General features: G+C 35.5%; 1 protein-coding gene across 2 annotated transcripts; it reads left to right on the top strand.

Annotated features, from left to right (window-relative positions):
• On the top strand, positions 14116-26648 carry LOC109337101 (UDP-glycosyltransferase 83A1-like). 2 transcript variants are annotated; one of them, XM_019573993.1, is made up of 3 exons: positions 14116-14665; positions 25539-26138; positions 26229-26648. In XM_019573993.1, the coding sequence occupies exons 1-3, from the start codon at positions 14185-14187 to the stop codon at positions 26423-26425; spliced, it is 1278 nt and encodes a 425-aa protein (XP_019429538.1). In that variant the 5' UTR covers positions 14116-14184; the 3' UTR covers positions 26426-26648. The 2 variants fall into 2 exon arrangements, with proteins under 2 accessions (XP_019429538.1, XP_019429529.1); XM_019573984.1 differs by having other exon boundaries at positions 25539-26648.

Below are 27027 nucleotides of genomic sequence, written 5' to 3'. Positions count from 1 at the left end.
CCAAAACAAAACAAAAAAAAAGAAGAATAAAAAATAATAATAAATATTTAAATGGTGAAAGATATTTTAAAATTTTTTTAAAATCATAAAAAATTATTATTATTACTATTTTTCAAATTTCAAAAAATAAAAAAAATAATAATAATTATCTTTCTCCTAAATATTTATTTTCGGATAAAACAAAATAAATAAAAGATTTTCACAAAAAAAAAAAAGATTTTAAATTCGAAATAATAAAGAATAATTTTTTGCAATTTAAAATTCAAAATTCAAATTTGAAATTCAAATTTCAAATCAATTTTTAAAAGAATCAGATCAGGTTGATTAAAATAATTAATTGGAATATTTGATTTGTAAAAAATATTAATTAGTTAGATTCTGGGCATTTTTAGGTTGGTTCGTTTTTCCTATAAATAAGGCTTGGGAAGAACACAAAAGGCACTGGGAAAAACACTGCGAAAATACTCTAAATCTATTGCCTAACAAGTCCAGAGAGAAATAATCCCGCGTGCGCGTGTCCATCTTAGCCGCCGTGCACCCTCATCCATAGCCTTGCGATGGCCATACTTTTTCACATCTGAGTTGACCAGGAGAGCCAACCAATCCGTGCACGAAACGTGGCACGTCCTTGGTGCCCCTCGCTGCACTGAATCATTCTCCCAGAGGAAGGCAGGATCCAGTGTAGGCGCGCACACCGCCTTCTCCTACACCTTCGTTCATCCAGCGCTCCGTAGTGCGCCACGTGGACTGGTCCCCTTCACGTCCAGATTCGCCAATCACGGGACGAAACGCGTCCCGGGCTCAGTACACCTCGCCACACCAGATCCCATCTTAGAGGAACACGGATTCCACGCACGCGTGTTCACTGTGCAAGCCGTGAGCCCACCCTCCCATCCAATCTTATCACGCCACGTGGCTGGACGTATCCAGGCGCCTGGATCCAGCACGGGCGTGTGCACGGTGCAATCAGTGCACCCTCTCTCTCCCCCAACCAGGCGCTGACACGTGTCCAAGCGCTGGGAAGTAAAAGAATTCCTCCAATCTCTTCCTGCCACGTGGGTTTCTTTGTCTTTTGCTGGATTTTATTCATCTGCATATCAGGTTTGCATTTTCTTGTCCCTTATTTGCATTGATATTATCATATTATATATGCTAAATAACTATATCATAAAAAATGGAAATTATAATTATCATAAATAATTTAATTATATGTATACAATTAGAACTTCATGAATATGGTCTGTTATTATAAAAATTAATTGGGCTTGTCAACGTGATGGGGGTCCACTGCTGTTTTATCTCACTATTTTTACAACTGAACTTCAATTTTGATATTCAAAGAGTATAAATGATAAATAAAATCATCCAATGCGATCATATGAAAAAATGTATTTCTTGGCGTACCACTTAATTAATTCCAGTATGATGCTAATAATATAGGTATTAAAATTAGAACCTGATATGTCAATGTTATGTTACTTAGTATTTGCTTTTTTTTATTCTATTCATGTTAATGAATGTCCAAGTTTTAATATATGGTACACTGGATGAAGCCAAACGTAAAAATATAATGTATAAGTTTCTTTAAAAAGTGTGGAATAAATCACGTTTCTATTAGCATGTTACATCATTTTGAAATTTTTATTAATGTCCTTAGAATAATTACTACATGTTTTTATGATAATTTCATTATTAATTATAAGACGACAATCACTCTATTTTTAAGATATAATGCGGTGACGGACATATGGGCTGCACTTCATCAATTTAATGATCATCATGACTAAATCACCAACGACTCAAAAATCTTTTATTCAGAAATATGTTAAGATCTTAACTAACCCTTAATACAAAATGCGGTATCGGACGTATGGGCTGTACTTCACTTGTATTAGCAGGATTGTTAGTCGAGATCTAACACTTATATTTTCTAAAATCAATCCAACCAACAAACCTTTTTCTACTTAAAGAACTACGTAAGCCTTGATTCCCTTAATAGGGATACGTAGGACCAAAGTCAATCTTGTCAGGCCCAACTAAAAAAAATATTTTTTTCATTTAAGTAATTATTCATTAATTAATTAACTTAATTAAAAAAGAAGTGTTCCTTTATTTAATAGTAATAACAACAAATAAAAAAATATAATAATCCATGTAGTTTAGTATAGGGTACCGCCTAAGGCGGGCGGGTGGGGTGCTAATACCTTCCCTACCCCGTAACCGACTTCCGAACCTGGACATCAAAAATCCAAGAGCCCAAGGTAATTGGGCTAAAGAAGATTTTGATGATGACAAACCAATATCTTCTTTAATAGTGTAGTTTTCTGATAGCAACATACTTTGAGATACGTTAACAAAGATCTTCTTCACAATCTCCCCCTTTTTGATGATGACAAACCAATATCTTCTTTAACAGTGTAGTTTTCTAAGAGTAGCATGCTTTGAGATATGTTAAGATGACTTGAGTATGCTCCCCCTATTTTGTATACTCCCTCTTTCATTTCGAGTTATGTGCCTGAAATGTTTTAAACATAAAATATACTTCTCCAAACTTTTCTTCCCCCTTTAACTTCATCTAAAAGTAGAAAAGCCAAGAGTCCAACACAATATATATATATATAGCATACATATTCATAAGATATAAAATAAACATCCCAATGCATATCATAAAACATAGATGTTCAACAAAAAACAACATAAAGCAAAACATTTCCGAGAATATGAAATGATTACAACCAGAAAATCACTAAATTGTTCAGAAATATGCATCAAAACAAACAAAAATCCTAGACACAATCTAAGCCTCAGGCTCAGAGTTTTCTTCATCAACGTCCATGTTACTCAACTTAGAAGAGAGACGTTGAAGTTCAAACTGGATTTGTTGATTCTGAGTATCAAAGACATCCATCCGGTTAGTGATGTAGCCTCGAAGAGAAAGCAACTCATCCATAATCATCTGATTGGAAGGCATGACAGCAGATGAGGAAGATTGAACATGAAACTCAGAAGGTCGAGGTTCAAGAGAGTTACGATTGGTAGGTTCTGGTTGATCAACATGTGTATTCGGTCTGTCAGATTGATGCTTATAGGTGCGGCGGTCAATATGATATATGGAAAAACCTATTTTTGTGGAAAACTTCCACATCAATCTTGCTTTCGCGAAGATTTAGAGCGACCTTGGTTTCACCATTAGTAGAAACACCGAAATGTTCAAGAATATTGGTTATGAAAATTGCATAAGGCAAGGGGCTTTGAGTTCCTCGAACATTTCACATTTGTCTTATTATCATCTAAGTCCAATTGATTTTGATGTTAAACTTCATAGCCTACATCAATTGGATTTCTATGTCACTAATTTGAGAATGGTTTGAAAATTTCGGTAAAATGACAGTTCAGAAAATAATGAAGCAAACGATCTTCAAGTTTGAGATGTCCAACATATAGGATATCTTTATTTTTAACAGTCTCACCAAAGCCTTATTGCTTACGAATTTCTATTTCCTCTTTAGAAGTTCTACACAGGGAGTGGTAGAAATCTTTTCGATCATAATTATTCCATTCACATACAAGACGGAAACCTGTTATGCTGCCTTGATAGGATATGTTACATAACAATGAACTAAAAGTTTTCAAATCCAAAATAATTTCTTTTCCTTTCACATAGGAAGTAAGACGATTTTTCCGAAAGTTCATGTTATAGTAAAATTCTCGAACAAGTTCTGGATAAATGACATTAGTTTCACAGCAAAAGTCAAAAAGATTTTGTTGCCGTAAAAGATAAGGAAAAAGAAAATTTTCAAACTCAAAATTCCATACATTACCGTATTTCAGAGTGAAGATGACTCGACCATGAAAGTGCTCCTCAAAGACTTTACGTTGCTCATCATTAGCAAGAAGTCTTGTCAAATCCAGAGGGTTAGACTCCAAAGATGAAGTTCCTTGATTCCTCTGAGTCACATTTGTGCGTTGCTTCTTTGATCTAGAAGAGGAAGTCATGAGTTGAGGTTTTTGAGTTTGTAGGTTTTTGGAGATTTGGGGTTTTTTGATTTAAGCCACTAAACACGAAAATGATGGTGAAGAAGTGTTTAGAGATGAAAATGTGATATGAATAGACATAAAAATCACCTAAAACGGATCAAAACGAAGATTTTAGAGATTGATGAGGTTGAACACGAGAGAACACGAGTTGATGAAGAAGATGAGTTCGAAAAAAAATTGAAAAATGCAGAAAAATCACATTTATAACTGCACAAAGTAATCGGATACTCACTTTGAGTAATCAGTTACTCAAATTTAAAAAATTTGAAATTTTCAAACAACGACTTTGAGTAATCGATTATACTCCCTGAGTAATCGGTTACTGAAACTCGTTGTTCAATCCTGTAATCAGTTACTCTCCAATGTAACCGATTACTAACCTAAGAAAAACTTAATTTTAGGCATATTTATGGTATAAAAATGATGTTTAACCCAAAACTTGAAATTTTGAAAAATAAATGAACATTTTTAAGTACAAGTAGGCATGAGATAAACATGATGAAGCACACATATACTCATGTTAAGATAGGTAAGCTTCATCAAGAATGCCTAATTCTCGTCTAATTTTATAAAAAGGTTCTTGAGCCAATTGTTTAGTAAAAATATCTGCTAGTTGGTTATGAGTATCAACAAATTCTACAGTCACATCTTTCTTTTGGACATGGTCCCTAAGGAAGTGATGCCTTATATCTATGTGTTTGGTTCTAAAATGCATAACTGGATTCTTTGTGAGGTTTATAGCACTAGTATTGTCTCATTTTAGAGGAGTGCAACCTAAGTTTAAGCCATAATCTCATAATTGTTGTTTAAGCCACAACACTTGGGCACAACAACTATCTGCTGCTATATATTCAGCTTCAACAGTGCTTAGGACAACACATGCTTCTTTCTTGCAAGACCAAGAGACTAAAGCATTTCCTAAAATATGACAAGTACCACTTGTACTTTTCCTCTCAGATTTGCATCCAGCAAAATCTGAATTCGAATAACCAACCAAATCACATATACTTCCTTTTGGATACCATAATCCAACATCAGTTGTGCCTTTAAGATACTTCATGATTCTCTTAACAACAACTAAGTGTGATTGTTTTGGTTTAGATTGATAGCGTGCATACAAACATACACTAAATATGATATCAGGTCTACTAGTAGTTAAATATAAGAAAGATCCAATCATACCTCGATACTTCGATATTTCAATACATTTTCCAGCTTCGTTTGTATCGACGTAAGTACCATATCTCATACGAGTAGCTATTGGCTTGCAGTCATCCGTATCAAATCTTTTAGCAAATCTCTACAATACTTGGATTGACTTACAAAAATGCCATTATTAAGTTATTTGATTTGTAATCCAAGGAAGTAATTCAACTTCCTCATCATGGACATTTCAAACTCTCCTTTCATCATTTTGAAAAAATCACTACACAAAACTTCATTAGTAGAACCAAAAATAATATCATATACATAAATTTGAACAAGAAGATTATGATGATTTATTTTCTTTATAAAGAGTGTAGTATCGACCTTTCCTTTGGTAAATTCTTTTTCAAATAGAAAATTTGTTAGACGATCATACCATGCGCTTAGATTTAAAACAAAATAACAACGTTACCTATACCAAGGAATTTTGTTTGGATGTTCACTTCATAGGTAACAAGGCCTTTATTACTTGAATAAACGATACATTTGAAACTCCACGTGCTATGTGCCTTGAACAACCGTTGTCATGATAATACATTTATGCTTATGGCTTTCAAGCACTCCTGCAAAACAAATTAAAAATATTTTCTAGGTACCCAATGTGATTTGGGTCCTGCGGGTTTAGCACCTTTTTCTATCCATTTATATTGGCCAGATGACACACCATGTTTTCTAATATGACAAGTGTTACGAGTGTGACTAATTTTATCACAATAAGAACAAGTGGGTAGATGCTTATGTGTCTAAGATTTTATTTTAAAAATAGGAATAGTATGAATACATTCTTTATAAAACTTTATAGTGTTTCCCACGATTGTTTTTCCTAAGACATTCTCGTTTTTAGCAACATGACTATTTGCATAGCCAAGACCTCTACGGTTTGTTGAATGTCTTTGGACTTTTATGATCTTGTCCAAATTGTGACCGCTCTTGTTGAGTTTATTAAGTTCAAGACTTAATATTTAAACTTTAGTTTCAAGAGCAACACATTTTTGACATGAGGAAGAAATGAGTTTTTTAATATCTTTCTTTAGAACATTGTTATGGTTTTCCAAAATAAAAATTTCATTTTTCTATTTTAGGAAAAGTTTGGAAAGCTTAACATATTTTTGATGCAAATCATTAAAAGAATTTTTCTATTTTAAAAACTAGTGGCCAAAAGTGCAGAAAATAATTTCAGAATGTGTGTAAGAACTTTTAAAATTTGTATGAGAGTTGTGTATTTGTGTTGTGAGATTTAATGCCTTTAAATAGACCTTCCAATCACCCATAGTGCCTCTATGAAAAGGTAGGAATGGATTGGAGTGAAGATATTTCGCTTGGGATGAAAACCTTTCATTTTGAAATCTGAAATCTGATTCAACAACATTTAATAATCGATCACAACTAGTGGGTAATCGATTACCCAAAGGTTCTGTCCATTGGGCATTTAAATTTGATTTAGAGTAATCGATTACAGCAAGTAGGTAATCGGTTACTCAACTTTATTAAAACTAGTAATTTGTTACACAAGGACAGTAATGGATTATTCTGATATGTTTTAAGTTGGATAACTCTTTTCTCACACACGTAACCTGTTACTTAGATGCAGTAACACGTTACACACTATTTTTGAAAATTGTTTTAAGTATTTTGAAGTGTTTCAATTTTCTTTTAAAAATAGTTTGAGCATTACTACTATTGTATATTCAAGAGTATCAGATAGAAGTACCTATTTAGACTTAGACTAATTTGTCTTGAAGCTTTGTTTTCTTTGTATTCATAAGTATTCTTCCTTTTATTCTTTTTGGTGATGTTGGTGTCTTCATCAAAACATTGCCAAGGTCAGGAGCAAAGATCTTATTCACATATGTCATTAAGTATATTAATATGGTGATCATCATGGTCGAGTGACGTTTGAATGTTATGAACACTGCGGTGGTTCCATAGTTAATATATGAGATGAACCAGATTGTATTAAGGAGAAATCTAAATATAAATATGAAGCTCAAGTGGAAGATTGTTAGAAACTCATAATTTCTAATAAAGCGGACATCATATATTTAATACAATTATATTGAGTATTTATTTTGTTGTTAAAAATAAGTGATATAATTTCTGACAACTCATAGGACTTCTAAAATTGATAACATATATGAGTTTAATGAGTGGATACCCAAACTTTTGACCTATAGGAAATAATGAGAACCCTATAAGTTAACACATAAAGAACAATTATGGTCTCAATACATCAAATCACAAATAGTTTTCACCTCTCCCATCAGAGAGAAAACGAATGTCCCAAAAGGAATTAAGGATTTGGTTGAGGAAGATCATCATACCAAAACTCTCTCTTAAAAGGTACATCAAAGGAGTAGATCTAAGAACATGGATTCAAGTATGACTTTATATCCTTGTTTTATATTATGTGTGAGAATCATGAGATTCAAGATTCTAGGATTGGTATTTCACCAATCACTAGGAAATATCTAACACCTATATCCAAACTTAATGAATGAATTTCAATCCATCCAATTCATTCATGACTCCATTTTCATGAATTTGGATTGACGAATATCAAATCCATTTGATTTTTTATTAGAATTAAAAACATTATTGAAGAAAATTTTAAAAATCATTCTCAATAAAATATTTTTTAAAATCGTCTTTTAAAAAACACTTTTAAAAATCAATTTTTTTCACAAAATGTGATTTTTTGAACTTTAAAAAAATTGCAATATTTTACAAGCATGCGACGTTTAAGGTTCTAGGTATAATTTTTTTAATAAATACTTACAAAGTATAATATCTATGCATGTTTGTGTAAAGATTTATACATAATCGCTATATTATTTACTATTCATTTGAATTACTTTTTTGAAGAGTCAATGATGACTAAATGTAAATAGAGGATGATACACTAACGATGTATAAAACTTATACACTATTATTGCATACATTGTTTCTCATACTTATATGTGTTATGTACTTAAGAATAAACTTTAATATTAATTACATACACTATATGTCCTATAATGGATATCATTTTAATAAAATACTAAAAGTGAGAGTAAGAATCATTGATAAATTTATTTGAATTTAATTTTATTAAATATTAAATGTAAAACAAACAACATTATTTTTTTTATTTTGGATGGATTAAGTATTTATCTAAATGAATATATTCATGAATATAATGGATTTGAATCCATTCGTTATCAACATTATATATTGGATTATATTCATTTAAATTCATTAACTAAAACATATGGATTTAGATGAATTTAATTTGAATGAAATGTGGATTGTGAATAATTTTCTCACCTATATTGGACACTAATTTATGCTCAATAAGAAGCAGAAATACCTCTTTCTACTAAGGTATTTCCTATCCCATCACATGTTCAATACCAACAATTCTCCTATGATATGTGTTAGATATCTCTTCTTAGGTTCTAACATTTAGTGGATATATCTCTGACACATAATTGATACCCTAAATTTAAATCGACTTGATCATATACCTAAATTTTATTAAAAACAATCAAAATTCTATCTAGGTGCTTCTATTAAAATCTTAATAATATTCTCAAGTACACTAGTCGCACCGAAATATAGTGTCGATCACACATATAATTGGTGAAAATTTTAGATATGTTAAATAAATCCTAATCTAGTAACTACATTAATGAGGGAAGTTTGTAAAATGGGGAGGAAAAACAATTAGAGTAAATTACACTGACACCCCCTGAGTTTTAATGAAATTATATAAACAATCTCTCACTTTTCTATGTTTACACAAACATCCCCTAGTTTTTATATTTTCGTTACATTGACCACCCTGCATAAGAAATAAGTGTAATTTCTTAAATAAAAATTGATAAATGCAATTAAGTTAAAAAAAACATGATATATTGTGTAGACAAGTCCAAATAATATACAAATCAGTGTATCTTTATTATTGACTCATATATTGTTTGGATTTGTCTCTACAATATATCATGTTTTGTTTAAAATATTACACTTATTTGTTATGCAAGGGTGGTCAGTGTAATGAAAGTATAAAAATTATGGGAGGTTTGTGTAGGTGTAAAAAAGTGAGAGATAGTTTATGTAATTTCATAAAAACTCATGGAATGTCAGTGTAATTTACTCAAACAATTAACTCAATGAAATAGGAAATTAAGGGAAACAACCAATTGCACTTAGGATGAAAGTGATAAGAGAGGACTAAGGTATAGAATCTACTAAAATTAATATTTTCATTAATTCTGCCAATTATTTTAACCAATTACTTATAAACGTATATTTATGGTTGAAATGTGTTCAAATTAGATTTACCAATTAAGAATTCTTAAAATAATATTCAAATTTATGATTTTATCTCCCAATTACTAATAACAATCAAATCATCAAATGTATTTTTAACATAAAATTACAATTGATATTCAACCATTATCATTAATAATCAATTAACACATATAAATTGAAAGCATTATAAAAGCATGATTGAACCCATCTAGTTTTCAATTATATCAATTGAGAGAGAAAATGAAATCAATAATCATCAAATCTAATACATATTTAAAAATAGATTAATATAGCAATACTAAAAAATCTAACTTTTATCTTCACTGATGCTAAACCTTTAACTAGACATAGGAGAGAAAAGAGTAACACACATAATATCATTTTTATATTTCATAGCTCCTAATTCTTATTCTGTTGTGTATCTTCAACCTCAATATTGCACTCTTCAATATTCTTCACCAATCTTACAATCAATTCCAATATAATCTTTCTTATATTCAATTCAATTTTCATCAAAGCTTCTAGTAATTTAGATTGCAAACTACATTTTATCCCAATGATTTAACAAATTACAAATTTAAATAAATCTATTGAAATGAATCTAAAATTAACACAATCATATAGATTGAGTTCTAGTAATGCTTATTTATATATCAAATATTATGTAAATTAGATTTTTGTCACAACCCTAATAACCTTATTGCTAGTCCACATCAGTGTATAAAGTTTGAATGAGAACATTTCTAACTAATTCATCAATTCAAATTTAGTTCAAACTCAAAAATATTAGTCATGCATGAGGAATACTACACCTGTCAAAAATGTTTTCTCATCATTAAACTCAACAATGATCACTTATTCACGTTATCTCTCATTTCATGAAAATTAAACATCACATTCAACAATAGTATTCCACACTACTAACTTTCTCACATAATTCATCAACTTCTTCTCAAGACATAAAGTGTACCTCGACTTTAGTAGATATGGTCGTGTACCAAAATTCATCTATCTCTAGTTTCTTCAATTCAAGATATGACTTCAAACATTGTTGATTTACGTTAAAAGTATTATCATCCTTCAGATTTTCTACCTAATAGCACCATGATGGTGTTAAGGTTCCATCTCAAAACCAATTGGCAATGAGAGGAGTAGCCCAACAGGTATTTAAACCATTCCCGAGATAATGAGGTAGGAGATGTGGGACTTACTCCTAATAGATGGAAGACAATCTTCGAAACATATTGGCTAGACCACCTGAATCTCAATTTTCCAAGAAGTAAATGTAAGTCAGAGTTCTACAAAAGCATTTTTTAACACATGATGAGAAGGATTTCGTATGGATTTTTTTCTCCTACAATTTTTTTTTCTATTCTTGCGTGACTTTTAACACTCATAAAAATCATCATGATATTTTCTAGTAAAATACTAGTTTAACTTTCTCAATGTTAGTAGTTCAATGGACTCTATGTTTGTCTCACCATAAATAAGTCTATATGGAAACCGCTCAATATGTCTCTTAAATGATGTGCATCAAGCTCACAAAACATCATATAGATACAACAACCAACATTTTCTAGATGTATTTACAATTTTCTCCAAAATTCTCTTAATCTCCCTATTTGATATTTAAACTTGACCACTAATTTGTAGGTAATAAGAAGAAGCTACCTTATAAATGATGACATATTTTTCATTAATTGCTCAAATGTGCCATTATAGGAATGCTTACCTCATAACTAATTATAGCATGTGGTGCTCAAAAAGGTGTAAAAATATTTCTTTTCAAAACAAGAGTACCATCTTTTAGTCATTGGTTTTACATGGATTACCTCTACCCAATTATCAACATTCACCATATGAACACAATCTAACAAAAAAATTTGCATCCTTCATGATTGAGTTAATATCAAAATCAGCATTAGAATTTTTCAAGGATGTCATCAATGGATCTTCTCAACTAGAATGCACAAATGATTCATCAGATAAACTATCAATTAAATTCAATTCATGCTCCTCTTTATCACTTTCATCATATATATGTTTACTAGTATTGAACATATTAAACTCTAGTAAGGATGAGAATGATCTCACACAGATTAATGAGCTAAGGTTGTAAAAATAGGAGGGAAAAGCAACTAACTTTAGTAAATAGAAAATTAAAGGGAAATGAGCAATTGAATTTGAGGTAAGAGATGACTAAGGTCCATAACCCACCATGATTAATATGAACATTAATTATGTCAATTATTTTACGCAATTAAATCCCTCATGAATATCTAGTGGCTAAACATACAACGTGTTCAGAGAAGATTTATAAATGAAGAATTCATAAAATAATATTCAATTTTATGATTTTATATCTTCAAAATTAAAAATCAAATCAAATAACCAAATGTATTCCTAACATGAAATCACAATTGATAATCAATCATTATCATTAATAATCAATTGACACATAAATTGAAAGCATGAGAAAAACATCATTGTACTAATCTAATATTTAATTATATCAATTGATGGATGAGATAAAATCAATAGTCATCAAATCTAACACATGTGTAGATATATATATTAAGGTAGCAATGCTAACAAAATCAAGGTTTCAACTTCAACTTAGTACTGAAGGTTTAGGTAGACATGGGAGGGAAAAAGAATACACATAATCACATTGTAATACTCCACATTTATTAATTCTTATTCTGTTGGACACCTTTAAGCTCTACGCTACATTCTATAGTATCTTTATCTCACTCTAGCTTTCTCCAATTTGTCCTCTCAATTATGTCTTATTTGCATTCCAAATATCTAGTAAATTTATTTTGTGACCTCCACTAATTTTATAATCAATTTCAACTCATTTTTTGCTATATCCATTTTAATTTCACCAAGTCTTCTAAAAATTTCAATCTCAACCTACATTTTATCATAGATTTAGTTAGTTACAAGTTTAAATATAAGTATTGATGTCATTCCAAAATGAAAAAATTCACAAAAAAATCTCTTAAACTTTATATATTTTGCAAGTAAATATATTGAATGTTCTTCTTCATATGTTTGAATTAACTCTAAACAAAAGCTCTAGATTTAAGAACCAACATATGAAAGTGCAGGTGGGTTGTAGTGTATGGGATATTTGTTGGTTCTGCAACATTTGACATTTTCTCCATCGATAATGTTTGCATTTCCTCCTAACATTCAATCTTACATCATGTAATGTGTTAATTCTAATTTCATTGTTAGTAATTTAAAATTGTATGTATGTAGGTAGGAACTAATTTCATCAATATTTAAAGTTTAAGTAGTAATTAGGAGGAAAAAATTATTTATGATATTTACTTGCAAAACACATAAAGTTTAAGGGAGTTTTGTAAACTTTTACCTTCTAAAATTAACACAATTAAATAAATTGATGATTATTTTTACATCAAATTCTATATATAATTAAATCTATGTATTTATGAAAAATGCTAAAATCAACTTTTATGATAGAGGATAAGAAGCTTAAATGAGTAACATTGTGTTGTGAAAATATGAGTATAATACTTCAAGAAAAAAATAACTTAATTTTCAAAGCTTATATATAACTTATCTTCACACCTTATCCTTAGTCCTAGTAGTGAGGTTAATATTTATAATTGTATTTAATTGTCGGTGTCCAGTGTAGGTGCTCCAATTAATGATCTGGCTTAGTTTTTGACGATTGAGAAACCTGAAGCATTGATTGTGATGTGCAAAACTGCAAAACATAATGAATTGAGATTGGAGAGTCTGAGATGGGAGAAAGAGGAGAAATGTACAAGTTTTTAACTTACATAATTCGATAAAAATATTGATGCTACGTGTGGTTATCTTTACTTCTAGACTTTACATGAAGGTAAAAATTATGAAAAGAAACATGAGTCTACAAATTCTGAATGAAATGGATGAAGTTTCTTAAAATATTTAATTTAATAAAATAAAAATTTGGATTGTTATTTTATTTAATTATGTATTGACCTTTCCATACTAGAGAGGAGTCGGATTCGACTAGTCTCCCAGACTCTCCATAATGGAGCCATCACATTTTTCCTGATTGTGTCTTGTCTTTTTCATTTGGTCGCCATTTGTCAATTTTTAAACGTACACATCTTTCAGCTTGTCCTTCAGATTTCTTGCAACACTTACCACATTTAGAATGGTATAATTACTCTAAGAAAAGGTGATAAGTCAAATAGACAAAATGAAATCAACAATGTCAAGAACACAAACAAATCACTGTTTTAAAATGTGATAATGGTCGCAATTATGATAATAATTATGGTGTGAATTATTTTTTGATTAAAATATACTTTTAAATCTTATGTGACTCAACACAATCTGATATAATCGTATCATTATGATTTGAAGTCACATTATAATTGTGGTATGATATTATGTGAAAACAAACAAATAGAGTATTAGACAAGTTAAAAGGACAACAGTAAAACAAAATTTATATCAAACAAGAAAAGCCTTTAGTTGAAAATGCAGACTCAACAGTTATAAAGAGACAAACACTAAAAGCAATGTCATCTCAACTGCAACATATATCATATAGTATTTATTTCAGAACTAATGTAGTTCTCTTCCAAGTTCAACCTCCAGTGAGAAACTTCTAAAGTAGTAGAAATGAGTAAACCACACATTTTGGTTATTCCTTATCCAGCACAAGGCCATGTAATTCCTCTTATGGAGCTTTCAAATGAACTAGTCAAACATGGCATCAAAGTTACATTTGTTAACACAGATTTCACTCACAAAAGAATTATGAAAGCTCTCCAAGAAAAATGTGTAGTGGGTAATGAAATTCAATTGGTGTCAATCCCAGATGGACTTCAAGATGGGGATGATAGAAATGATCTTGGAAAATTGACAGAAGCATTATTTGAGGTTATGCCAAAGAAGTTGGAAATGCTCATAGAAGAGATTAACAAATCTTTGAGCAATAAAATCACTTGTATAGTGGCTGATGGGAACTTGGGTTGGGCACTTGAAGTTTCAAAGAAGATGGGAATTCGAACGGTTGCATTTTGGCCTGCATCAGCTTCACTCTTGATCTTGTTCTTTAGCCTCCAAAAGCTTATTGATGATGGAACCATTGATAGTGATGGTGAGATTATCCACTATATAACTTTTTTCACCTGCAATTTCTTAAACAATATCTATAATTGGTTTTCCTATCCTATTAAAAGTAATTCTTTATTTCGGAAACTAAGCAAATCAGGAAAACAATGGAGAAAACCCTTTGATTCAATTGTCCCATTTTTTGTGTCTCATTATGTCCCAATTCAATCAAGAGGCACCAAATAATTAAGAAAAAATCATAAACTTTATATTACTTGGTAGAATATGATTGATTTGAGATATGGAGACAAAAACTTATTAAAACATATGATCCTTGTTCGATTCACTTAAGTATGGTTACATGGTAGATTAGGGGTAAGCTAGCCTATCAAATATGTGATGCAATAAGAGTATATATAGTTGACATATTTAGTATGCTCTAGTTATATGAGGAGGAAAATATATATACGAACAAATATATGCGTTATATATATTATTATTGTACCATTTACCTTTCATATTTAATCATCATTGATTCTTCAAAAAAGTAATACAAGTGAATGGTGCATGATATACTGAGCATGTATAAATTTTTATATCGACAGTGCATAAATATTATACTCTACTTATATTACTATTATTAATTATTAATTATAAATAATTAATAATAAATTTAAACTAATTTATTTTAGTTTTATTTGATATATAATTCCATATGCTATTTTAGCCATTTATAATTTAATAATTTTTTCATGTATAGATGAGTGATTTTGATCAAGAAAAAACATAATAAATATATCAATTTGAAATAAGCACATAAAGCTGATTTATACGGTTTTTGTTGTTATTCCTTGCTTGGCTTGTACAGCCATCACATGTTTTCTTCATCAACATGTTTCCTCTAGCAACTAGGACACGTTTTCATCACCACGAGCAACACAACTTTCTTCTTTATCTATAAACAATGTGTATGTCTTCTTCTTTCTTCCTTTTCTTACATTATTGTTCGTCATCAATTGTTGGATTCTTCAACCACAACGAACCAAGTTGTGATTTGGAGTGAACCAGTGCTGCCAACTGATGGAACTTGCTTTTTTGAAGGTCATTAGTGTGGACTAACTGACCATGAATCGGTACGCATGAACCATTTAAGAAGGATAGCCACGTGAAATCTATGAAAGAAAACAAAGACAACCTTAAAACATTAAGTATATGTTTCCATACAGAGTAGGTAGATATATAAGATATAAGACTAGGAACATTGTATAAGTATTATTCTTTTATGGATGAACACTTTGGTCAGACTAGAGGTCCGGGTAAGAGATCATCTGGAATCGGGATGAAGGTTGGCTTGGAACCGCTTGTGGAGGTACCTAAAAACGTTCTCTAACGATCAAGTTAATAAGACTGGATAGTTAATGTTCAGGAGCAATAAATGAGATGCAAGGAGTGAGTAAAGAGTAATAATGACAAGTGATGAGTTCTACATGATGAGGGAATAAAAATACTTTATGTTGGGGAGACCCCTACTTATAGTGGTTGAGGTAGATGACGTGGCTCTAGAGGATACGTTGGTATGACCAACCATTTTGGCCTGTCGGGGGCTGCTTTTCCCATGTCAGACGACTTTGACATGGTTGTACTCTATGCATAATTGACTTATAGTATGTGGCAGGTCTGGTAGCTGTATCGTAGTCTATCCTTGTCGTGTTGGCAGGGGGTAGGTGAGATTTCAGAAGATGTGTCAGTGCGTTGTTGGCAGCATGTCAGACATAAGTGGTCCTGAAGCCAACCTATTGGGCCCTAGTTAATGGGCATGTGATATCCCAACTGGTGTGTTAGGATCTTGATCGATTAGAAAAAAGAGGTTCATCCGGGCAGATAGTGTATTCGGATGACCAAGATGGAACAGTTGCCCCCAATCTAGTAGGATGCTCGGTAGTCGGGCAGGCTGGTAGACTCTAGGTCAGTATTAGGGTTCAAAATTAGTCGATATGTGGCTGATCGACGTCAGTCTTATCATGGAGGTGTTTCGATGGAGGTGCTCAAGTGCGGCTCGTCGGTTCATATCTTGTTGCCTTTTGCCTTGGTTCATGGGTCTCCGTTGGATTGCAGTTGAGTATTTTTGGATGAGTCTGGGGTTTCCCTATAAATAAGGAGGGTCCTTCCTTTAGTCATTCTACGTTTGCCTTTTTCTATGTTTGAAACTCTTGCTGAAGAAATCGCTCTCAAGCCGACCAATCATTCATCTTCCATCTTCCTCAAAGTACTTTGCTAGGTAATTTCTTTCTCCTTTACTCTACTAGTAATGGTCTACCCTGTCGAGCATAAGCCTAGTTCAGATAGCGTGGAGGTTTTGTCCTAGCCTCCATCTATCTTCACTATTCCTTCCCGATGATGTTGGTGCGTTAGGTCAGCCTCTTAGAGGAGGTCGAGTGACCTCTCACTCCGGACCTCGGTTGCTGAATGGAGAGAGAGAATGGCAAGGTAGGGAGAGACATTGATCAACCGAGCAGCCACACTCAAGAAGCGATTACCGGTCATGAGTAGCGGCTCTAGTTCAGAATTTGATGTTTCATCTGGTCGCAGGTCCTCTATGGTGAGAATGTATGTTGCAAAAGCTGACCAGGTGGTCATCCCCGTCCGCTTGAGTAGGCCTGGCAGTCGGTACTAGTGGGTGGACCTGGAAATATTAGGGCTTAGTAGCCATTTCCCGGATGACGGCCGACCTAACATGAATATTCTGGAGTGTCTAGTGAATACCATTGCCCTGAAGTCTCCTTAGGCTGACGAGAGGGTCTACTAGGATCTGCTAGGTCTGCTAGGATCTCCAGGTCACCCTTCTCAGCTCCACCTGAATACTTGGGGCTGAATTTGGGCATTCGCTATCTGGTGTAGGGTCAACGAATATCTCTACTTGATCAACCTCTTCTTCTAGATGTTCCAGGTTACCCATAGTACTAACATGGACTAGGAGAAGCAAGGTCGCCACGGGTGGGTATGCCTCTAGTCAAGGAACAAATAGGCATTGTTCACTCTTTTGACCAGTTAGTGAAGAACTGGAAGAGGGGTTTTTAGCGGGTGGAGATAAAGGGTGTGTCCAATCACCCTTGGACTTATGGATCAGACAGAAGGAGGATATTCCCCTTCGCCTGGAATGAGGAGTTCCATTAGAAACTTGTTAAAAGGTTTTCGACAAGTAATGGAAGTTTAACTGGTCAGGAGGCGAAGGCCGCTAAAGAGATGCTAAACTGGATGGTGGAAGGTGCGATCGTGTCCTACTTGACCTTACAAAAGGGGGACGCGGTCCTCGAGCAACACATAGGTAGGTTGGTTGGGTTGTTTGTGTATGATTGGCCGCTTATTTGCCATATAATAATGTCTTTGTTTTCTTTTTCAGCCGACAAGAGCAATAATCTTGATAGCAGTCATCTTCTGGAAATGACACTCAGGAGAGGGCGATAGGTGCATTTGCAAGCAAACATGCTCAGACCTCTTCTCCTACAAGGACTCCATCTGCTTCTAGTCAACGATCGGGCCTTCCTCCTAAAAAACAAGTGAAGTTGCTCGCCCTGCTCTTATTCCCCCGCCAGCCAGACCAACAATAAATTTGATGCGCAAACTGTTGGGCAGAAGTCGCCTGGAAAGGGGAAGGAGTCGAGCAGCTGGTCTAGCGGTGAGGGAGGTTCTGGATGGGAGAATCTGGATGGGATTGCTCCGCCTAACTTGCTGAAACAGCTTCAAGATTCATCCCTCCTCTTGGTTGCGATGGCAAAATACTTTGAAGAGGATGGGGTCCTCCTTCATCGGATGGAGAGCAACGCTCTAGCCACTCTTCAAGAGTAACATTCTATCGACCTGCAAAAGTGAAAGGAAGCTCATGCTCAAGAGCTGAAGGGGGTGGAGGTTCAAGCCAAGGCGGCTAGTGAACAATTGTTGGTGATGTCTCATCGGCAGGAGTGTGCCCATCAAGCAGCCATGTAAAACCATGACAAGCTGACCGAGATGACCACTATGGTCAAGGAGGCAGAACTTGAGCCCTAGCGTCTAAGGGCTAAGCTGGGGAAATCAGAGGAGAGGGGGCATGATGTCTAAGGAGAAACTGACCACCTTGTTAGGGAGCCGGCCGCCTCTAAGGACCGGCCAGAGGTGCTTGAAGGGGAAAGGGTTGCCTTGGCCTAGTAGAAGGCCGACCAAGCTGCTGAACTAGAAGAGATGGCTGGCTTGACAAGGGAATTTGCCCATCTAGCCTGGGACAACGCCGTGAGCTAGGTCCGCCTGGTCCACCCTGACGAGGACTTCTCCTGGATGGAAATCCAGGCCCTCGTTGCTGACATGAAGCTGGTATTATATGGATCAGATGGCACTGTTAAGTTACCGGTCCCAGGTATGAGTGGATAGTATATGGTAGATTTATTTACTACAAGTACTTGTACCCGGTTAATATTTTAATGAAGCGTTTTGTTCAATTGCTCGTGTCTCTTTAATATTTCTGCCAAGTATTTTTATTCATGATATCTGCTTGGTCAGAATCGATATTAACTGAACTTGGACTTGGACAAGGTAACGTAAACTAGAAGTAACTCATATAACTAGGACATAAATAGAGCAAAGTACCAATAATTGTGATGACTAGATCTTGAATTTTGACAAGGTAATCTTGGCCGGAAATAACCCAAGATTTTGACTAGTTAATAACTGAAGATAATTTAACCAGTATTAACTTTCTAATCTTAAGTTTTCCATGGGCACAATATTGGTCGATTTTGGCCTTTATGTGATCTACCATTTTAACACTAATCGAAACTAGAATTTGAATAAGATAGCCCGGTTAGAAGTAATTCAGGGTGGCTTGAACTTGAACTTTGAACGAGTGGAACTTGATTGGTATTCAAACCATACTAGCCATGATGACTGGGATAGTTTGGAACAAATTTAGATAACTAAAATTGACCAAGTGAATCCTAGTTAAGGCATTATATAACGGAGACAACTGAATCTTGAACTTGTCCAAGGTTGCCTTGGTCGGGAGTAGTCATAGAACCCGAACATAAACAAGACAGCCTTGATAAAAAAAATGGTAACGGGAAAAGGGGACTTGGCTCATGCCTTTGGGGGTGGTGATAATGGACCACCGGTCAAAGGGGACTTGGGCCACACCTTGGGTGTTTATTTGACCGCTTTCAAAGGGCCCACGGGCTGCGCCTTTGAGGGATATTAACATTGGACCATCAGTCAAGGGGGACTTGGCCCACGCCTTGAGCGATTTATTTGATCGCCGTCAAAGGGGGCCTTGGGCCGTACCTTTGAGGGGTATTGACATTGGACCATCGATCAAGGGGCACTTGGTCCACGCCTTGGGCGATTTATTTGACCACCATCAAGGGGGCCATGGGCCACATCTTTGAGGGGTATTGACATGGGACCATCAGTCAAGGGGGACTTGGCTCATGCCTTGGGTGATTTATTTGACCGTCGTCAAAGGGGATCATGGGCCTCGTCTCTGAGGGGTATTAACATTGGACTACCAGTCAAGGGGAACTTGGCCCACACCTTAGGTGATTTATTTGCTCGCCTTCAAAGGGGGCCATGGGTTGGGCCTTTGATGGGTATTGACATTGGACCACCGATCAATGGGGACATGCCCCATGCCTTGGGTGATTTATTTGACCGCCGTCAAAGGGGGCCATAGGTGGCGCCTTTGAGGGGTATTAATATTGGACAGGATTCTGGCGATAAAGACATGAAATGGATAATACCTCGTTACCAAATAATATTTGTGTTACAAGGGTCTGTCTGACTGTAAAAGGGGTTGACATTACATTTTTAAGCATAAAAGACTCGAAGGTTTGCAGCATTCCATGTATGGGGAATCTCTTTCTCGGCAAGGTCTTCTAACTTGTAGGCGTCTTTGCCAGTTTTATCTACCACACGGTAAGGCCCTTCTCAATTGGGCATTAGTTTCCCCTTGACCTGACCAATATCCGCTCTACGGAGGACCAAATCCCCAACGTCGAAGGTCCAAGGGACGAACGAGGAGTTATATTTGTTTACGATCCTCTGTTTGACGGTTGCTTCTCTTATCTGGGAACAATCTCTCTTTTCCTCGGTCTAATCCTGATTGTGCCTTATTAAGGTTGGATTGGTCTCTTCATTAAAGTGCAAAGTCCTCCATGTAGGTTCTCCTATTTCCACCAGAATCGTTGCCTCAGTGCCATATGTGAGGTTGAAAGGGGACTCACCGGTTGTGGAATGTGGAGTTGTTCGATAAGCCTAAAGCACGTGATGAAGTTGGTCGGGTCAAATTCCCTTAGCCTCATCTTGCCTTTTATTGATTTGCCTCAGAATGACTTTGTTGGTTGTCTTTGCCAGCACGTTTTTCTGAGGGTGCTCGACAGATGTGAAGTATTGTTTGATTTGAAAATCGGACAATAGTTCTTGAAATTTCTGGTCGGCAAACTTGATAACGTTATCTATTAAAATGCAGCTGAAATGCCGAACCGGGTAATGATATTTCTCCAAGTGAACTTGAGGATGTTGGTCGACATGATGGTGGACAAGGCCTCGACCTTAATCCACTTGGTGAAATAGTCTACAACTACTATCAGAAAATCTATGTCCCCCTATAGAATGGTCAAAGGGCCAATGTAGTAGTTAATTCTTATGATGGGGCTTTATGGAAATCGGCAAACAATTGAGACCGGGTGCATTTCTTGGTTAGATCATATGCATCTTTCTCCATGGTCGGCCAGAAACACCCGCATCGCAAGACTTTCTTTGTTAAGGAAGCTGCACCGAGGTGGTGTTACAACTTCCCTCATAGACTTCTCTGAGGACATAATGTGCTCTATCGGGGCTGAGGCATTTGAGGAGAAGATTAGAAAAACCTCGACGATATAATAACCCTCGGGCCATTGTGTTCCAAGAGCGGTATCAGATGAATCTTTGTCTTTCTTTCTGGTCGGTAGGTAGATCACCATGCAAAAGGTATTTGATGAATGGGTCCGTCTAGTCATTTGGGATGGAAATGTGTTTGATGGCTATGACACTGGGCTTGAGGATATTTCCATGGATGATAGACTGGTTACTTCCATGGCTTTTAGTGATATCCAGCTTAGACAAGATATCTACATGTGCATTTTGTTCTCTCGGAATATGTTGAATGGTTGCTTCTTCGAGCTTAGCCATTAGTTCCTTTACCTTTGCCAAGTACTTACCCAATAGTGTGTCTTTGGTTTGGTAAGCATCGGTTACCTGTAAGATTGTCAACTAGGAATCACTATAGATGACAATTTGTTCAGCTCCGACTTCCCTTGATAATTGTAGCCCGACTGTGTAGGCTTCTACTTGGCCTGGTTGTTGGAGGTTCGGAAAGTGAAATTTAGAGAGTGCTCGATGATCGTTTAGGTCCGTCCTAGATCATCCGGTTTGTGGTCAATTCGGCACGAAGTCTATAAAGACTTGGTTCTTAATAGTTGTTTGGGGTTCATACCAAATATCAAATTACGAAAGTTCAATGGACCATGATATCATTCGACCAACCAACTCTGGTTTGTGCAAGATTTGTCTGATGGGTTGGTTGGTTCTGACCACTGTTGGGTGAGATTAAAGTATTGGCATAGTCGTTTGGTTGCCATCACGATGGCATATGTTACCTTCTCCAACCGCTGATATCTGATTTCTAGATCTTACAACACCTTGCTTGTAAAGTATACCGGGCTCTGACCTTCTTTAGTTTCATAGATCAGAGCGACAACCACAACTTCATCAACCACTGTAAGGTAGACATATAACACCTCACTGGGTGTTGGCTTAGTTAGCACTAGCGGGGCGACCAGGTATTGTTTAAAGGTTTAAAAAGCCTTTTCAAAATCAGAAAACCATTCAAATCTTTTGCTCTTCTTTAGCAACTGGAATAATGAGAGAGAATGCTTGGCGACTGATGGGAGAAATCTGGATAGAGCGGCCAACTGACCATTTAGTTGTTGGACCTTTTTCACTACACGAGGGCTTCTCAGGTCGACGATTGCCTGACATTTGGTGGGATTAGCCTCTATTCCCTAGCTAGTTAACAAAAGGTTGAGGAATTTTTCGGCTTCAACATCGAATGTACATTTCTCTTGATTGAGACTCACATTATACATGCGGAGTTGTTAGAAAATATTCTACAGAATGGAGACATGATCTTCTTGAGGAAGGCTTTTGGCGATCATGCCATCCATGTTTATTTCCATGTGTCGACAAATCTACCCCTTGAATACCTTGTTCATCATTTTTTCATATGTTGCCCCTACGTTCTTCAGACCGAACGACATAACAATGTAACAATAAGTGGCTTAAATAGTAATGATGGTGGTCTTCTCCTAGTCTAGTGGATACATCGGGATCTGGTTGTAGCCTGAGTAAGCATCCATGAAGGATAAGTATTGATATCCTGATGAGTTATGCACCAGATGATCAATGTTGGAAAGAGGATATGGGTACACCTTATTCAGATTTGTGTAATCTACACACATCCACCCTTTCCCCGAGGGCTTCTTGACCAACACCACATTTGCCAACCAGGTGGTGTAAGTGATTTCTCGGATGCATCTGACCTCTAGAAGCTCAATTGTATTTTGAGCAACTTCAGTTGTTCTCTCGGCAACCATTTTCCTATGCTTCTGAGCAATCGGTTTCACCCCTGAATTGGTCATCAGCCGATGGCATATTATTGACGGATCAATTTTGGGCATGTCGGGCGCAGACTAGGCAAATAGGTCATTGATGGCCTGTAAACATTTGACAAACTTCATTTAGTGAGTTTATGGGAGGGTGCTGCCCATATATACCAGATTGGTCCCCAACGACCTGAGCTGCAAATAGGTTTTTCCTCCTTCTAGTTGTGGGCAGAATTCCCCTTCATCATCACGGGCATCCAATTATACCATGTGTACGCCCCTCATCCTTTTTATTGGGGGTGGTCCCCTTCTTGTTGTCTAACTGGGGTGGAGGCTTATTTTGTAGCAACTCTTGACGCTATGCTGGTCCCCCGAACCATGCATACCCAGAGATCGGAAGAAATAAATTTCATGCACAAATGTGGTGTGTAGACCACTACTTTAAGGCAGTTGAGTGTTGAACGACCCAAAATGGCATTGTATGCCGATTGGCAATCAATGACTAGGAATTTGGCCTGAATTTTCCTGTTCAGGGGCTAGTCGCCAATTGTAAACCAAACATCTATGTAAACTCATGGAGTTATACCCTGGCCGATGAATCCTACTAGTTGTCTGTCATAGGGCAATAGGTCACGGTCTTTTAGTTCCATCTTCTCAAACAGATCCTGGAACATGATGTTTGTCGAACTCCCTTGGTCGACAAAGAGTATGTTGACCTTCTTGTTTTTTAACTTTGTTGTGATGACCAAGGGGTCATCATGCTCTCGGTGGACACTGTCATAAACACGATCATTGAATATGATGGGAGGATCATTTCTGTTAACGTGTTGCGAGCAGGCATCTCTTGTAGTCACTTGCATGACCTATCGCACATATCGTTTCTAGGCTGACCTAGAAGTGCCGCTCGTGGCGAATCCCTCTGAAAAGGTGTTAATGTCAAACTGTTTCGGGGGACGCCCTTGTTGAATTCTTGGGGTGGATGATGGATTGACGAAAGATGTGTGGTGGTCGGGAGGCATGCGTGTGGGTGCTGGTACTATCTGGCTGGTGGGATTTACTTGATTTCTTGGGGTGGATGAATACTTTTGTTGAACTGGAGATCTGGGTAAGAGATCTTCTAGAATCTGGATGAAGGATGACTTGGACCCGCTAGTGGAGGTATTTGAAAAGGTTCTCTGACGATCAAGTCGGTAAGACTAGAGAGGTAATGCTCGGGAACGATAAATGAGATGCAATGAGTAAGTAAAACGTAATAATGACAAGTGATAAGTTCTAAGTGATGAGGGAATAATAATATTTCCTATTGGGGGAGACCCCTACTTATAGTAGTTGAGGTGGATGATGTGGCTTTGGAGGATACTATTGACATGACAGACCATTTTGGCCTGTCGGGGTCTGCTTTTCCCATGTAAGGCGGCTTTGGCAGGATCGTACTCAATGCGTAGTTGACTTGTAGCTTGTGGTAGGTCTAATAGTCGTATCGTAGTCTATCATTGTCATGTTGGAAGGGGGTAGGTGGGATTGCAGGCGACGTGATAGTACGTTGTTGGCGGTATGTCACGCAGAAGTGGTCCTAAAGCCAACCTATCAGGCCCTGGTTAATGGGCATGTGAAATCTCGACTGGTGTTTTTGGATCTTGATCAGTTAGGAAAGAGGAACGTCCAGGCAGATAATGTACCCAAATGACCGGGATGGAACAAGTATTGATACACTATTCATTTTGGTATGTGGTTCGTCACTTTCGACATTAATATATTGTTTAAGATTGTTAGATATATTCAAGTTGTAGTTACACATCGGATGTAAGGGATGGGTGGAGGACTTTGTAACTAGATAAAACCTATAAAATCATTACCTTAAGGTATTGGATCAAGACTTGATGTCTACTTAACTATCAAAATGGGTTTCTCAGACAGATTTGGGTTAGCCCAAATAGAATTCAAAACTAAATTGGACCGGACTAAAATACATAAATACAATTTATGTATGTTAAATTATAGTTTAAACTCACTCTAAGCGGGTTCTAAATCATAACAAGTCAGCATATATAATATTAAAAAGTAGGTATTTAAATTTTAATGTATTTAGAATTTTTGAATATTTATCATTAGATATTAATATACAACTTTTTTAACAATTCAACCATACTCATCGATAATTCAGTTTATTTTAAGGTGAATGAGTGAACCTAATAACCATGATATAGAAAGTATATCTTTTGCACTTCAGACTCCCAATGTTTATTTTAATTATTTCAGGAACACCAGCCAAAGATACGACAATTCAGTTGTCTCCAATGATGCCTGCTATGAGAACAACTGAGTTCACTTGGGCATGCATTGGTGACATGAAGACGACAAAAATTATGATAGAAGCAGTTAAAAAGAACAATGAAGCATTGAAGGTTGCAGAATGGGTTATTTGTAACTCAACTTATAATCATGAAGCTGCAGCATTTACATTTGCACCAGAAATTCTACCTATAGGTCCACTTCAAGCAAGCAACCATATTGAATATTTAGCAGGAAATTTTTGGTCTGAAGACTCAACTTGTTTAAACTGGCTTGATCAACAACCACCTCATTCTGTAATATATGTTGCTTTTGGAAGTTTCACTATCTTTGACCACAAACAATTGCAAGAACTTGCACATGGACTTGAACACTCTAATAAGCCTTTCCTATGGGTTGTAAGATCAGATATCAACAATGGTAAAAATGAAATCTTTCTAAAAGAATTTGAAGAGAGAGTGTCTCCTAATGGAAAAGTGGTTCAATGGGCACCTCAGAAAAAAGTTCTAGGTCATCCTTCAATTGCTTGTTTTTTGAGTCATTGCGGTTGGAACTCTACCATGGAAGGTACAACTAATGGAGTCCCATTTCTGTGTTGGCCTTATTTTGCTGACCAGTTTATTAATGAGACCTATATATGTGATATTTGGAAGGTAGGTTTGAGACTTGATCGAAATAGTGGTATCATTACTAGAGAAGACATAACATATAAGATCAAGCAACTTCTCCATGATGAGGAGTTCCAAATAAGGGCTTTGAAGTTAAAGGAATCAGCCATTAACAGTGTTAAAGAAGGTGGCAGCTCCAACAAGAATTTCAAGAATTTTATTGATTGGATAAAAGCATGTGTTTAAATAATAAAGCTTGAAGGGCAAGTTTCAAAAGTTATGCAATGCCCAAATAAAAGCATATGCATGATTTGGAAGCATTGTTATAATGTTTCTGAAGTGAAACAAGATATTCTATATTTTTATATAGTGCTGGGAAGAGACTGTTCTTACAAGCACTAATGTGTTTTCTTTTCAGTGATTTGGCTTTTATTTGTGCTTTAAGTTCCTTAATGGATTCCAAATTCTTATTTCAAACTATTTAAACTTCTTTCATCATGTTATATTTTTTTCCTATTTGAAATGAAAGTTAACTTTGAGATGGTTTGATACCACACTACTGGGACACACCCTCTCATAGTAACACCTAGATAATTGTCGCCAACAAAGACTTGCATGTGCCAAATGTTGGCCTTTTTATGTCTCAATCCAATAATATATTATTATAATAGGGATGATCATAGTATGGATCTAAAATCAAATGTTTTCTGATGCACATGATGCTTATGGAGACAAGTGTAGAGTATATTAACATCTATGTAGAGAACTATGGTATAAATATTATAGTTTTGGTTTTCAAAAAGATAGAAAGCTTAGGAAGAAGACATGAGTATGATAAAACAAATGTT

Source organism: Lupinus angustifolius, chromosome LG02 (assembly GCF_001865875.1).
Source record: "Lupinus angustifolius cultivar Tanjil chromosome LG02, LupAngTanjil_v1.0, whole genome shotgun sequence".
Lineage (NCBI taxonomy): Eukaryota > Viridiplantae > Streptophyta > Magnoliopsida > Fabales > Fabaceae > Lupinus > Lupinus angustifolius.
Note: the sequence above shows the minus strand (reverse complement) of the source record. Positions and strands in the feature narration are given on the sequence as shown.